This window comes from Rousettus aegyptiacus, unplaced genomic scaffold, assembly GCF_014176215.1.
Source record: "Rousettus aegyptiacus isolate mRouAeg1 unplaced genomic scaffold, mRouAeg1.p scaffold_m13_p_7, whole genome shotgun sequence".
Classification (NCBI taxonomy): Eukaryota; Metazoa; Chordata; class Mammalia; order Chiroptera; family Pteropodidae; genus Rousettus; species Rousettus aegyptiacus.
The window spans coordinates 107645648-107660055 of NW_023416310.1; the positions used below are offsets into that span (position 1 = coordinate 107645648).

The following is a 14408-nucleotide window of genomic DNA, read 5'->3' on the forward strand; positions in this document are numbered from 1 at the left end:
TGGAAAGTGTGCGTGCACACGCAGAAGTGCAGACTGCACTGCTTACTTCCTATCCTTGAATTTTATATTCAGTAAGACCTGTGTCAAGCGTCTAGAGGTTATATAACTTCAGCACGAGTTTCAGTGCTTTTTGTTAACTAACCACAAATTTAAGACTGCAAGCACCTTTGAGCACCTGGACATTTTAGTTTTGCTCAAACCAGACTAAAATGGGTAGTAGGAAATCGGATAGTTTCATTTGCCTTAAAACAAAAATAAAATGAACAAAAGGCCACTATATAGTTTTCCTTTTTTGTTTGTTTACCGTCCTTATTTTAAAAGGTTTTTATTGCAACAGAATTCTTCAAAGGTTAATGCTTTTTTCCTTGGACTGAGTGTTTATGATTAGAATTGAAATGTCTGATGATACTTGAATCCTATTTGGGCTTAAGCCTTTTGAGATACTGATAATTTTAGGATAAATTAAGCAATTTTCTTTCAATATCTTTTTTAAACCAGCAGGTGTTTTTAAGTAGTTACCATGATTATACATGAATACATACATAATGTTTAGCCACTGAGGAGAAAAGGAGAGTGTTGTAGGGGTAGACAGAGGGATGTTTGGGATTCTGGGCCTAAAGAAAAACTCCAGGAAAGGCACAAAATGTACTGTTGACTAACTTCTTATCTGTGCTAATAGGACAGGAAAGTACTAAGGACAGAGCGGGGAGGGGCCCGAAGTCATACTGCTTGGGTGTGCAGCGTGTCCTGCCTCAGGTTTCATGATGTGTGGTTCTCTTAGCACAGATGCAGCAGTGAGCAGCCACGCCACTCCTTCTCAGTCGTCATCTATCAATGACATTTCATCCATGTCCACTGAGCAGACGCTGGCCTCAGACACAGACAGCAGTCTCGACGCCTCGACCGGACCCCTTGAAGGTTGTCGATGATGAGTTAGAAATAACAAGTTTTCATCAGGGAGGAAGTGTTGCCTCCGTGGGCCTGAAATGCTTGGGAGTTGACAGAACCAAATAGAAAAACTCCATGTTCTGCATGTAAGAAACACGATGCCTTGCCCCTGCTCAGTCCTAGTAGGGTTGCCTGCATAGATTATAAAATGATGCAGGTTGCGTCTGAAGGAAAAAAGCGCAAGTCACGCTTTTAGAGATTACGTTCAAATTCATTTCAGGTGAGCAATTAGAATGGATGGGTTTTTTTTTAATTGTGCAGTAATTATAGTGACAATTTCTCATCCTCAGTAACTGTTGGGACTTATATGCATGTGACCACAAATGCTTGCTCCGACTTGCCATCTAGCACTTTGGAAATCAGTATTTAAATGCCAAATAGTCTTCCAGGTAGTGCTGCTTTAGAGTTATCTCTTAATCCTCTTAAGTACTTTGGTGTCTGTCCAGAAAAAAATAGATCTATGTGTAGTAATTGGCCACCATCACATTATCTTCTTACCTTCTTTTATGGTATGATTTATTCTATCTTTTGTATTTCAGAAGGAATATAATTAAATCTATTTAATAAATAAAAAATAGAACTTTTTAAAAATTCGTCATGTTTGGAGCTGAGAATTATCCCTGCTAAAGCCAGGACACTTACATGCACATTTGTTCTCTTCAAATCGTCTTAGTCTGGGATGGTTGTACATTCAGTTTTATTGCATAATAAAATTTTAAGTTTCGTTTTCTGCTGCTTAAAACATGTATACCTTTAAAATCCGATCTACCCTAACTCCTTTTTTCCTAGTCTTCTAGACTTATTATTAATTTAAAATGCTATTTAGAAATTCACTTTCTGTATTAGCCACGTAACAGTTCATTTCAGTAATCTGATGGCAAATAGATCCTTGAATCCATTTCCTCCTGTTAGAATAGAATTGTACAAAATGATCACAGGAGTGATCGCAGGCACAGACTGGACCAAGTGCCCACTCTGGCCCAGGCGAGGCTGGGTCTGTTTTGCTCTTCCGTCCTTCAAGGTATTCGTGACTTCACAGGCAGTGTTTCCCTTGCCAACACAATGCTCTTACTCGATTTTCTCTCTTTACTGAGAGAAACCACGTGAATCCCTTGTGGTCTTCTTTAGGAAGCAAGGCAGATTCTGAATGCCTGCTTCTTGTGGTTTTCCACTTTGTGGAGGCGTCTCCTGTTCCTCAGGGAAATCCGTGAATGTGCGGGTAAAACTCAGAGGGATGTAGAGGAAACGCCTGAAAGAGTAGTGATCAACAATTGACTATTTCCTGATTTAAAACTGCTCACCTGAAATTGATACTTTCAGACTCTTTGATGTGGAAATTATTCAAAATTCACCGAGATACTCTGTACTGAAGTGTCACTGCAGAAGTGGAGTTACTATGGCCACAGTTTGGCCGCCTGTGCTAACAGTGCTTTTCTCTTGTGCTTATTCTATTCCAGCTTCATATCTTGTGTTTAATTGTTTTGGAAGCTTTTGGGTCAACAGTCTATAGAATTGTTCTGAAGAGGAATTTTGACAAGAAAGTTTATTATAAATATTATCTACAATATATGATTCTCTCTGCACCAGTTATATCTCATTGGTTGGTCTTATCCCTGGAAAGTGGGACCTTTGATGAGCAAAATTAATGTTGAAATAATAAATAGTTTCATATTGTAAGGTTTAGATATATTCAAGGGCAAGATGGAAACCGACTTGAACTGAGGTAGAAACACCTGTTGTAGGACTTGGGGCAGTTTCATTTGGGGTGGCCTGATGGTGTAGTGAGCAGTTATCACAATGCGTAAAAAGCATCTTAAAATGGCCTCCTCTTTAATCTACATTCTCTAAACATTCTTTAAATCCATCTTTAAAAAGAAAAACAAAGGGGAAAGTTTTAAAATGCATTATCTACCCTAGACTTATGTAAATGTGGCATAGGGTGCCGAGGGCACATCAAGGTCCCACTTACCAGGTGCTGTTGGTAGTGCAGCCAGGGGCCCACAAGTTAGCCACCTGCTCATTCATTCCTCCCTGCATTCACAGAGGAGCCCGCATCCGTGTGGGTGGGTTTCCTGTCAGGACTGCCTTCCATCAGGTAGCAGCCAGTGTGCCTAGGGCTGCAGGCACAGCATTCCATGGGAATATCTGGCCCTCCCCGGGGTGCCCTCTTGGGCAAGTTGCGCTGGTCTCAGTGCCAGGGATGTGGTTCCGAACTGGCCATGATGGACGAATGCTGAGGTGGATGAGAACTGAAAATGTGCTCAATTTTTCATCTTCTCTATTTTATTTTTGTAATTTATATCGTACGCGACCCTGGAAGTAACTATTTTGGACACATATTTTTATAAACCAGGTAATTTATTAGCCTGGAATTTGGACTAGGTTTATTTTGTTTGTTGCCTTCATTTTCAGTCAAAACAGAAATGACTTCCTCCCTTGTGCGGGGTCTTGATTTCAAGAACAGGTTCCAGAGAGCAGACAGAATCTGTCTGAGAAGGAGAGCATTCTAGAAGCACATGCTACTCAGTGCTGCTCAGCTATGGTCCTGGAGACCCAAGCACGGCTCTGTCCTTATCTTTGGGACACAAAACTCAGAGCAACAGGGCTGAAAGGAGAAACCCTTGGAGGCCCATCGCTGGTCACTGACAGCCACAGTCCCTACTGAAAGGCTGAGTGCAATGCTGGATTCATCTGGATTCGTTGCGGTCCTGCTCAAGGTGGTAAGGATGAGGCTCTCGGGTTGATTGCTATTTAAAGCCTACGGCATTTCTCACTGGTAGTGAATACAGATTGCATATCTCAGAAGTAACATTGCCTAATGTTTTATAATAAAATCTATTATGTGTGTTTTGATTGGTGAAAATAATACAGATACATTTTAAAAGAGAAGTATATAGAGCATGTCCAGTTCTTGTGTGTTTTGAAGTGACAGTTTACTGTATATTTGTACATCACCATCTCTGATTACAGATTTAACATGAACACGGGTGGATTGTTGGTGTGTCATCATTTCAGTCAATAACAGCAAGTATTTTTAAATTGAAAGGCAAAACATTTCTGTTAGATCTATTACTGAAAATATTCTGCAAATTCCTGAATCCATGTTTTGAAAATCATGCAGTACAGAATCAACTATTTAGAGTCTTGGTGTCGTCGTTTCTCACAAGGTGTGTCCCGGAGACCCCACCAGTCGCCCTGTCCTGGTTTTACCTAAGGGCCCGCCCGATCCCCACGTGCTCGTGGAGCGTGCATGGGCTGAGCCCTTGGCTTTCACACTGGGTTTTGAGGAACTTTAGGACATTGGCTACTTAAAACCATAGGAGTAGAAGGGTCCTTAATGTCTCACTTCCTTTTCTCTGCTTAAAAGGGCTAGAGTCTTTCAAGATGGATGAGTCAGCTTTTTTTTGTAAAGGTCTCTGGAGAAGGGAAACATCTCTTGACATTGGTGTGGGCTCCGCTTCTCTGTCTTACCCCTTCCCATTCTCCATGTGGACAGTGCTGAAATACTTTTTATTTATCAACTCAACTGGTCCATGTAGGTGGGTGGGGTTTTCTGGTGGGGAGACAGGTAATATTTCATGATAACCGGATATGGCTACTTGTGTGAATTTGAGCATGAGATACCATTGAAAATAAGGCAGTTCTTTAATGTGTTTTGTTCTTAGTCAGGAAAGATGGTAACTAAATCAGTAATAACAGTGACAGAGTGACCTGTCACGTCTCCTGGAGGCCTTATGTGACCATGATTTAAGAGAGATGCCCCTGTTACTGCCTTTGGGAACTTGTCATTTGCTGTCCCTTCAAGGCCTGGGGCTGCACGCTCCTTCACAGTTTGAAAGGTCAAGGCTTTGGGGCCCAGGGTCCTTGTGAGCAAAGGTGTTTGCAACCATCCTTCCTCTGCCTTGGCGCTTTAGAGTTGGGTAGAAATCACAATCAGTTTTCCAACCTCCCACCCCACATGACAACCCGGAGGCTGCAGCTGTCGGGTCAGGAAGGGCTGAGGTCTGCCCTGAGTACAGATCTCACTCTTCTTTGGTCACAAACACCTTTGAGATGCTGATGAGAACTGTGACCCTCTCCCAAGATAAACGTCATGAGCACCAAACATTGCCAACCTTTCTGAAGAATGCTGGACCCTGATAGATGCCTTGTGAGAGCGCCTTCCTAGAAGCAGCTGTTAGATGCTTATGTTCTTAGCAGAAAACAGAGCCTGCGGGGGCGTTCGGGGCCTTTTCACTCTCACTAGCTCTGACACTGCACACAGATCTGAGGTGTAAATAAGGACATCTTCACCCTGAGCCCTAGCACTGGTTGGTGTTTTTACTAAATGCTCAAAAGAACGGGTTTGTCACAGTGAGGTGGGTTGCATCCGTCATTCCTTCCACGTGGAGCACGGTGCAGAATTGACAGGCCAGGCCTTGGAGGCTTGTAGTGAAGACTAAATGGAAACATCGAAGTAAGTACAGCTCTTTTAAAGAAGTTATTCTGTGCAGAGCTTTGAAATAAAGTCTTAACTTTAGCTAAATCCCTACTTTAAATTGTTGATTCGCCAATATTTTCTCCCCTTCTCCTACAACTTCTTTGAGACTCTTAGGAGTTTTATAAGCATGCTTTAAAACCTTCTCTGACCATTCTCACTCTTTGTGACGTCTAAGTGTCATAAAGAGTGATGAATGGTCAGAGAAGGTTTTGGGTTCACACCTCCATTCGGGAAATCCACCTGAAGATGCCACCTGCCTCTGCTCAGATGGTTTTCATAAGGAATGCCCTTACTACTAATTTTTTGTAGTTTTGACTGTTTGAAAGTTCTTTCTTAAACTGAACTGAAACCCAGTTCCCAAAACTTCCATCTATGGGCCCCAGGCCTTGCCTTTGGGTGAAATAGAGTGAGTGGGACCCACCTTATGAGACAGGTTTAAAATGTTAGTTGGAAAGGAAAGCTCTAACTGTCCCCTTCTCTAGGTTAAACTTAAATTCCAATCCTTTCACATGAGAAAGCCCTAGAACGTTGCCAGCTCAGTATACCCTAAAAATATAAGCCCAGAAGGGAATGTAATATTCTAGATACAGCCTGAGCAGCATGCTGTCCGAACAAGTTCCCCCAACTAATTAACGCCTCTGGTGGCCTTCCTTTAACAGTCATGTCGCACTTGGAGTCCGAGGTCCACTAGAATTACTGGATTCCATGACATGGCACTTAATCCTGATTCTGTCATCCTTCATATGTGTTCTCTCGGCCTACTTGTGACATCTGAACACCCCTTCTGAAAAGTCATCCAAGTGACAACAGCCATGAGTGGCAAGACAGAGCCTTAAGGCAGACCCCAACAATCACAATGACAGGACCCCTGTGACCAGAGCTTTGTCACCTCCTCGGTGGGGCCCCTTAATAGCGTCCTGGTTCAGCCTGTGTGCAGTGTTGTCATGCCGTAAGGTCAGGAAGAAGGATCTCGCTGGGCACCTCACAGAAATGACCATGCTCAACCCAGCAGCACTGGTTCTCTGCCTTTTTTATTTTCTCTTGAGAGGAGCTAGTGGTGAGCACCAGCCTTCCTTTCCTTACCCACACTTTTGATATCCTGTGGCCAGTTGTCCTGGTGCGTGCAGGTCAGCGAGTGGGTAAGAGAGCAGGGCAGAAGTACCCGGTGGCCTCATTTTGTCTCCATGTGAATAAAAGGCAGTGACGTGTTCTGAAGTCTGTGTGACTGTGATTCCACAAAGGCCAGAGCGACCTGATGCCAACAGCCCCCTGTGGCCGGCCTGTCAACTGCAAAGCCATGTTCATCGGGCAGAAGCTGGGTATGACTTCAGAGGTTTGTCACTTGCCTTTTTTGCTTCTTTGTTTTTCTTTTCCACCAATAGCGGTCATGCTCTTTTGTTTATTTTATTTTAATCTGGGCTAGAGCTTTATACAGACTTTCACTAATAGTTAAGTTTGGCGGCTCTCTGTTTCAAAGTTGGTTTCTTGGGGTTTTTAAAGCAGTAGATTCTCACACTAAAGATGCTATAAATAATAACTATTTGAGCAGCAACACTCCACTGTATGTGTTTATTCTCAAAGCCCGCTCCCTGACTATACTGGACAGAGGAATGGAAGGCAGCGGGTCGAGGACTGCCTCTCCTCCCCTCACTGCCCACCTCTCTCAGGCCCCTGTTCCCCCACATGACAGGGCCATCCTGTTTCTGTCACAGGAGCCCCTGCCCTTACCCACTGGGGAACTTCGCTCCAGCCAAACCCTCTCTGTCCTGTGCCGTCACTGCCCCTCCGCTCCAGTCTCTTCAGCCTTATGTCACCCACGTTAAAAAGAAAATGCTCTTAACCCAGCATCACCCTTGAGATGTGTGTATGCATGTGTGCGTGTGTGTGCGTGTGTGCGTGTGTGTGTGTGTACATATATAAAATCAAGAATGAGAAACTAAACATACTGTACTCCCTCAACCAGAGATGACCAAGGTACCTTGGTATATATCTTTCAGATTGTTTTTTATGGGTGTACACACCTAGATGGGGTTGTTGTTGTTGTTGTTGTTTTGCCTAAATGAGATCATACTATACATGCTTCTTAGAATCTGCATTTTTCAGTCAGTGATCTCCAACCTCCATGTCCATGAGTTCTCATCTGGCCTAATACCCAGGCTGTGGGATTTCCCAAAGGCTTTTACTGGACTGTCCAACCAGGATCCAGTAAAAGCCCTTGCACCCTGGTATCTGGTTTCTGGAATCTTCTAATCCCCTTGACACTGGCACTTGGTACCAGGCAGGTTGTCCTACAGGGTGTGTACCCTCTTGCTTCGTTTGGCACACATACAGGTGTGCACACATACATGCATACCTCCATAGACACATGCATATGTTTATGATATACAAAGTTACAAATTTCACTGATTTTTTATAAGCAACTAGATTTTTAATGTCTATAAACTCAAATATACATGACATATGCATGTACTTTAAGGACAAAGACATATACGACTTTATCAAATGTGACATGTTAGTAGTATTTAATAAGTATGATTCATGTGGGTAAATATATCCACATTTCAGAGAAAGCTAAAGAATCAGCATTGTGTGTGTGTGTGTGTGTGTGTGTGTGTGTGTGTGTACAATGATTGACGGTAGGCTAGGGAAAAAGACAAATGTAGTAGAAATGTGAATGCACTCCCAGAAACTGACTGGTTAAGCAGGTGAAAAACGTGCAGAGATCTAGGAGGTCGGAATGCCACCATTGTTTAATGTGGACTCATAGTCTATTACACCCAATAGGCAAATTCCTTTTGATCACTCATAGAACTTAAAGGAAAACAGCCTGTGTACCAGGCCACAGAGGACACCTCCATAAATTCTAAAGACAATATACAACTGTTCTTCTACAATAATGCAATAAAACCCAAAATAAATTAGAAAAGTTCTCACAAATCTGGGGACTAAACAGGAGGAATCTAGGAGGAGTCTAAGTGAAAGGAAATGATAAGGAAAATTACAAAATTCCTAAAAGTACATGACCTCAAAAAAACACTACATGCCAAATTAAGTAAGACCCAGCTGTGGCTTAAATACATTTATCAAAAAAAGACAGATTTTTAAAAGTGAGTTTAGTGTTCAACTCAGGAGCTTGACAAAAGAGCCATAGAGCCAGCCCAAAGACAAAAAAGAGGGACAATAACGGGCAGGGACACGAAAGCACATCACGTATGTGAACTTCGTCCCCTCAACAGTTCCTGTGAGGGCGGTGTTATTATCTCCCTTGAAAAGTTGGAGAGACAAGGCCAGGAGAGCAGGTGAGTTTCCACAGTGCAGGAGAGGGGCCTGAGTCCACCTGGTGCCAGGCCCCGCGCTCTAGGCTAAGTGTTCGGGATGATGGCCTCCGGAAAACCCGAATGGACTGGTGACCATCAGAGAAAAGAGAATGGTAACCAAAGCCACCTCCACCCCTAAGTACTCTCCAGGTCACATGAATCTCACAGGTCAGTTTTTACTAAACTTTTAAGAAATAGTCAAACCCTATCGTTTTTATTCTTGTCAAAGTTTTCACACTTAATTTTTTTCATGATTCCAATTTCATTTAGGATTCTAGGATGCAACCTGTGAATGCTCACTATGTATCTCCTACTAAAATATAGATTAGGAGAAAATCTAATAAATTTACTAAATTGTAATTACGATTTGAACCCAAATGCTAGCATTCACACCATAAAATTTTCTAATGTTCTGTATATGTAGGAAGTTTATATTATTCTGCAAGTATATATTATGTATTTGATTTGACCACATTCCATAGTTTGGATTTGGGGGTGTTTTTAACATGTTGAGTTTACTGTTTATTTTTGTAATCCAACGACTTTATTAAACAATGCAGAAGATTTTTCTGGCTGGCCAGAAGTAAAACGCTTCAGCATCAATAAGCGCATTGACTGTAGCAGCCCAGGAAGTGTGCTATAGGTAAAGACAAACCCCATCTTCAAGGTTGTCAAACCACTCAACTCAGTTTAGGAGACTGCTATAATCTTGATTCCAAAATTGAATAAGGACGTATCAAGATCACATGGCTTCTTCACAGATGTTAACTGAATCGAACATTGTATAGTTTATTCCAAAATGCAAGGGTGACTCAACACAATCATTTCATTAAATAACCTATTTGGGGATGTTTTGTGCTCAGAAAACTGAATAGAAAAACAGCTTCATTTGGGGAGTGGCTTATTTGGGAAAGAGCACAAATGTCAAATATCCCAAAGCCACCCCCCTATGGAGACAAGAGAGGGTAAGGATGCTGTGTGTGTGTGCGCGTGCGTGTGTGTGTGTGTGTGTGTGTGTGTGTGTGTACAGCGAAATTTGCGATTTAAAGCTAGTGTGGGACCACCTGGTACCCAGCCGGAGTAACTGGGGGTTACTGCGTGCAATGAGAGGACACAGGCTCATGCGCCATGGGCCGTGCATGGAAGCTGAGCCCCGCTGAGCAGAGCCAGGCAGAAGCGATGACTCTGAGGGCGCATCAATCCCCCGCTCTAGAAACAGCCAGCAGTCCAGGGGAACCCTCCGCCTCTGTGCAAATCAAATGTATCCTCCATGGGATAACCATGTCAGGGCCCTTCAGTTGGGCCATGATTCTTCCCCAGGATCTCCCATTGCAGGACCCCTCCTGTCCCCTCGTCCCCTCACCCAAATGCATGCTGGTCCTTCATTTTCAGTGACCACCCGCTGCAGAGCTGTGTCATAAATAAGACACCCATGCCTGCCCCTGGAGACCTCTTTCTGTGGCTGCAATCAAGTACTTAATCCAAGTACTTAATCCAGCTGAGCTGACAGCAAGGACGAGAAGCTTCCTGGGTTAAGGAGCATCTAATCCTGCAGACTTTGTCACCCGCAGAATAGTTCGGTACTGTCCTTTCTCCCCACGTTCATCTTCACCCCTCCTGCAAACCATTCCTCACACATGGTGATGGTGGCTGTAGTGACCTAAGGGGTCTCCTGGCTCCCTTCTTGTCCAGCTACCACCTGGCCTTCATCCCCCCCTGGAATGAGCCTCGTAGGATGCAGCTGTGACCACCATGTCATGGCCTCCATGTGTCCCCTCTCCACACTGCTCACACATACCTTTCCCATTACCATGGTGGCCAGTGTCACATTTGGGACATCTGGATATCCTAAAACCACCCTCTGTGCTTTTTCTACTAGTCAATTCTAGACAACCAAAGGTTGGTTAACCACATTGATACTGTGATGATGGCACCACTGCTGCAAGATGCAGATTCCCAGACCCCACCCAGGCCTCTGAGTCCGAGGTCTCGGCAGGGCCTTGGGCACCTGTGTTAGAAATGAGCTCCCGGGGAAGACCAAGCACACATCCGCTCTGCCTAGCTGTGGGCCTTGGCCATCCCACCTCCCCTCCCCACCATTGCCATTCAGGGCAGCATGCTCTGCTATGCTACCCACATGAGTTGCCGGCCTTCTCCCAACCTTTCTTATGGGATGATGTCTGGGTTTCCCATTACTGCTACTGCAGATGACCGCAAACCCAGGGGCTCAAAACAACACAATTGCATTGTCTTGCAGTTCTGTCAGTCAGAAGTCCCACAGTCTCAGCAGGGCCAGTTCTGTCTGGAGGCTTTAGGGGAGAGCCCATTTCCTGGCCTTCTCCAGCTTCCAGAGGCCACTGTCCTTCCTCCATCAAAGCCAGCAGCATGGCACCTCTGGCCCTGCTTCCTCCTCATTTCTCTTTCCCTTACTTTGCCTCCCTGTTTCGCTTTTAAGCACCATATGATTACTTGGGGCTTACCTTATAATGCAGGATGATGTCTCACCCCACAGTCCTAGCTAAATCACATCTGTGAAGACCCTTACCATGTAAGGTCGCAGAGCCACAGGTTCTGGGGATTAGGACGTGGGCATCCCTGGGGCCCGTTATTCTGACCACCACATATGGGGTTGATCCCCCTATACCCCATTCTATAAGCGTTTCTCCAGGTGAGTCCCGTTTTCTGCCTGCATCAACACCACCTGTGGCTCTTGTTACACACACACAGCAGGGGGCCACCCAGAGCCTCATACCTGAGTCTTGATGGGAGCCTTGGGGTGCTGCCTCGCCTCGAGTTCCAGGTGATTCCTATGCACGGTGACATTTGACAGCCTGTATGAGTGAGGTCTCAAGTGTGGCAGGCACTGGTGACTCCACAGGGGGAGGGCGTTTTATGCCATCCATCCCCCACCAAGAACCCTCACAGCTATCCCCCGAGCTTGGGGACTGAGGGCCCTCAGCAGGTGTTTGCTGGGTGGGCAAATTTAGGCTCAATAGATGCTGCTCCAGGACCAAGGGATGGCCCCGCTGAAACTCAGCCTCTGCCTCCAGGCCACTTTGGCTCCTCATGCCAGTGAACCAGTGGGCAGCAAAAGAAGTCACCCTGCAGCAGGGGTGGCCATCCCAAGTATGCCACCTAGGCTGGCAGAAGTGCTACTTGTGGGTGGAGAAGACTTCAGAAGGGGTGAGAGAGGAAGGGCAACCAGAGGACCTCACGTGGAACCTGAGGGAATGTGAGTGTTTCACAGGAGGGCGGGGCTGTTTCAGGCAAGTGTTGTGCCCCGTGCCACAGTCTCACCCACCTACGCTCCACACAGCTGGGTAGATGGCTCTGTCCACGTGGCCCACGTTCTTCTGCCTCAGGAATTTATTTGAGCTGTAGAAGTCTGCTCTGCCTTCCTGGAAGTAGAGGGGACATGGCCGGACTGCACAGCAGAGTGCTAGGACGCGGCCTACACAGTTCCCCACAAGCAAGCGGGGCTAGGCCATGTCGGTAACCATCCTAATAATGCACTGTTATGGGCTGTCCCCCTCCCTGAAGGCCCCCCATATAAACCACCTGCACCTCATTGCAAGATCTGCTTCTGAGGACCCCACCGGCAATGGCTGCCTTTGTCTTCAGACTGGCCCCACCCACCTGCACCCTGACGGGGGTCTGAGCCATACTCACCCCCCCACACACACGCACTCACACCACACACTAGTCACACATGTGCCATACATGCACCGTGTACATACATGCGGCGCACGCGCACACACACAGATGCACGGTGCACACGCATGCACACTCTCTCTCCCTGATCCCCACCTGGACTCAGTGGGTAGTTGGGACCCTCATCGATAGTCATTAAATGTGACTGTCTTAGTACATTCAGGCAACGGACTAGGTGGCTTATAAATATCAGAAACTTAACTCCTACTGTTCTGGAGGCTGGAACTCACTGTGTCTTCACATGGTGGAAAGAACAAAGATGCTCTCTGGGGTCTGTTTATAAGAGCAGTAATCTCATTCACAAAGGCTCCGCCATCGTGACCTAGTCCCTTCCCACAGCCCCTTCTGCTAACACATCACCTTGGCGGGGGAAGGATTTTGACACATGAATTTGGGGAGATACATTCCGTCCACAGGTACAGCCCCACTAGTGGCTGGCAGTGTGGTGACCTCTCTGCAGCTTTACCCATTAGTAACTTGGAGAGTTTTCACCATACTCAAGAATGGACAAGTTACGAATTGCACCAAGAAAATAAATACACTGGCTAGAGCCTAAAATTCCGTCCTCACTGTTATCTGATTTTATTGGTGACACTGTCTGGCGGCCCCACTTGGTGTCAGTCTCCTTCCTGAGTCACCTGCTCTGGCCGAGCCAAGATTTGGGGCAGATGTGCTGCCGGGGCCTCCCAGGCTCTGGGTGCTGAGTGTCTGCAGTGACTGGAACCCCAAGTCTCCCTTCTTCGCCCATGAGGACCCACAGCAGACTCTGTGCCCACAAGTCCAGCTGCCTCCAGGTGTCCCCCAAATAACCCCTGGCCCCGGTCTCAGCAGCTCTGTCACCCACCTCGGCTGGACTCCAGTCCCCGCTCCTCACCTTCTCCTCATCTTCCCATCGCCCAGTTCCATGGCTTCTCTCCTTGGGGTTCGTTCTGCCCAGGTGTACCCTTGTCAGCTGTCCCCTGCCCGACTCTCCCCTCACGTCCTCCAGTGCTGCAACTCCAGGGCTGACCTCCTCGGTGGACAAGGAGTCCCGCCTGCTGTCCCTGCACTGGCCTGGTGGGTAAACTCGAGTGGTCCCAGGTCTCCGCCCAAAGGCACCTTTCCTGATGACTCCCATCCCAGCCACCTGGCCTGGCATTGGTGACTTCCTGGCACTTGTGCTCTCTGATCATTTTCATTATTCTCCTGTGTTTGTAGTTAGTTTCCAGTGTCCACTCTCTAAACTGTGGTCTGCGAGGGGGCAGAGAACCTCTGTCCTGCTTATTGCTATATCCGAGGCCCTAGCATGGCGGGGGTCTGCTATGGGTCCTCATGGGTGAAGAAGGGAGATTTGGGGTTCCAGTCACTGCAGACACTCAGCACCCAGAGCCTGGGAGGCCCCAGATCTAGGGAGCCCACAGCCCAGGGGATATCCCTTAGAGGGGTGTCTCAGGGGGAAGGGGCTGAGCTGACAGCTCCCGGGTGGGCCCAGCCTCCATGTCAGCACCAGCGCCTGCTGGACTGTGGGAACTGGACCCTGGGAGTGGGGAGGCGGGCCATGGCTGCGAGGCTGGGGTGCGAGGTTGGGGTGCTGGACAGTGTGCTCTCTGGAGGGCTAAGGAGGGGACAAGGGAAATGCAGTACCTATGCTGGGCCAGGCCCCTTCCAGGGCGCAGCCGGTGTCTCCCAAAGCTGGGGCCAGCTCAGAGCAGAACTCCACGCCGGCCTCAGGCAGTAGCCGCAGCCCACGCTGTGTCCTCAGCACAACCTGTCTGTCCTCCGTGCCCCAGGGAAGCACACAGGAGCCCTCAGGGACATGGCCCTCTCCCTTCCTCACAAGGCAGCCCTGCTTCACTCTCCCACTTGGGGCAAGAGCTGTGGCCTTGCGCAGGTCCGCCTCAGGTTTCAGTTGCTCTGCCTAGGGCTGCTCAGGCTGTACACACCCACCCTGCCTTCGGTGTGGCAATTGTGCC

At 46.9% G+C, this 14408-nt stretch overlaps 1 protein-coding gene across 5 annotated transcripts in view; it reads left to right on the plus strand.

The window, feature by feature from the left end:
- The window catches only part of MAPK9 (mitogen-activated protein kinase 9), a 48485-nt gene extending 44550 nt beyond the window's left edge, over positions 1 to 3935 (plus strand). For 3 of the 5 annotated variants that reach the window (XM_016147758.2, XM_016147756.2, XM_016147761.2), the window contains exon 12: positions 787 to 3935. In XM_016147758.2, the coding sequence (XP_016003244.1) occupies positions 787 to 929 (143 nt within the window). In that variant the 3' untranslated portion in view covers positions 930 to 3935. Of the gene's footprint in view, positions 1 to 781 lie in introns of all 5 variants that reach the window. The other 2 variants (XM_016147760.2, XM_016147759.2) reach the window with 1 other exon arrangement.
- The last annotated feature ends 10473 nt before the right edge of the window (positions 3936 to 14408 follow it).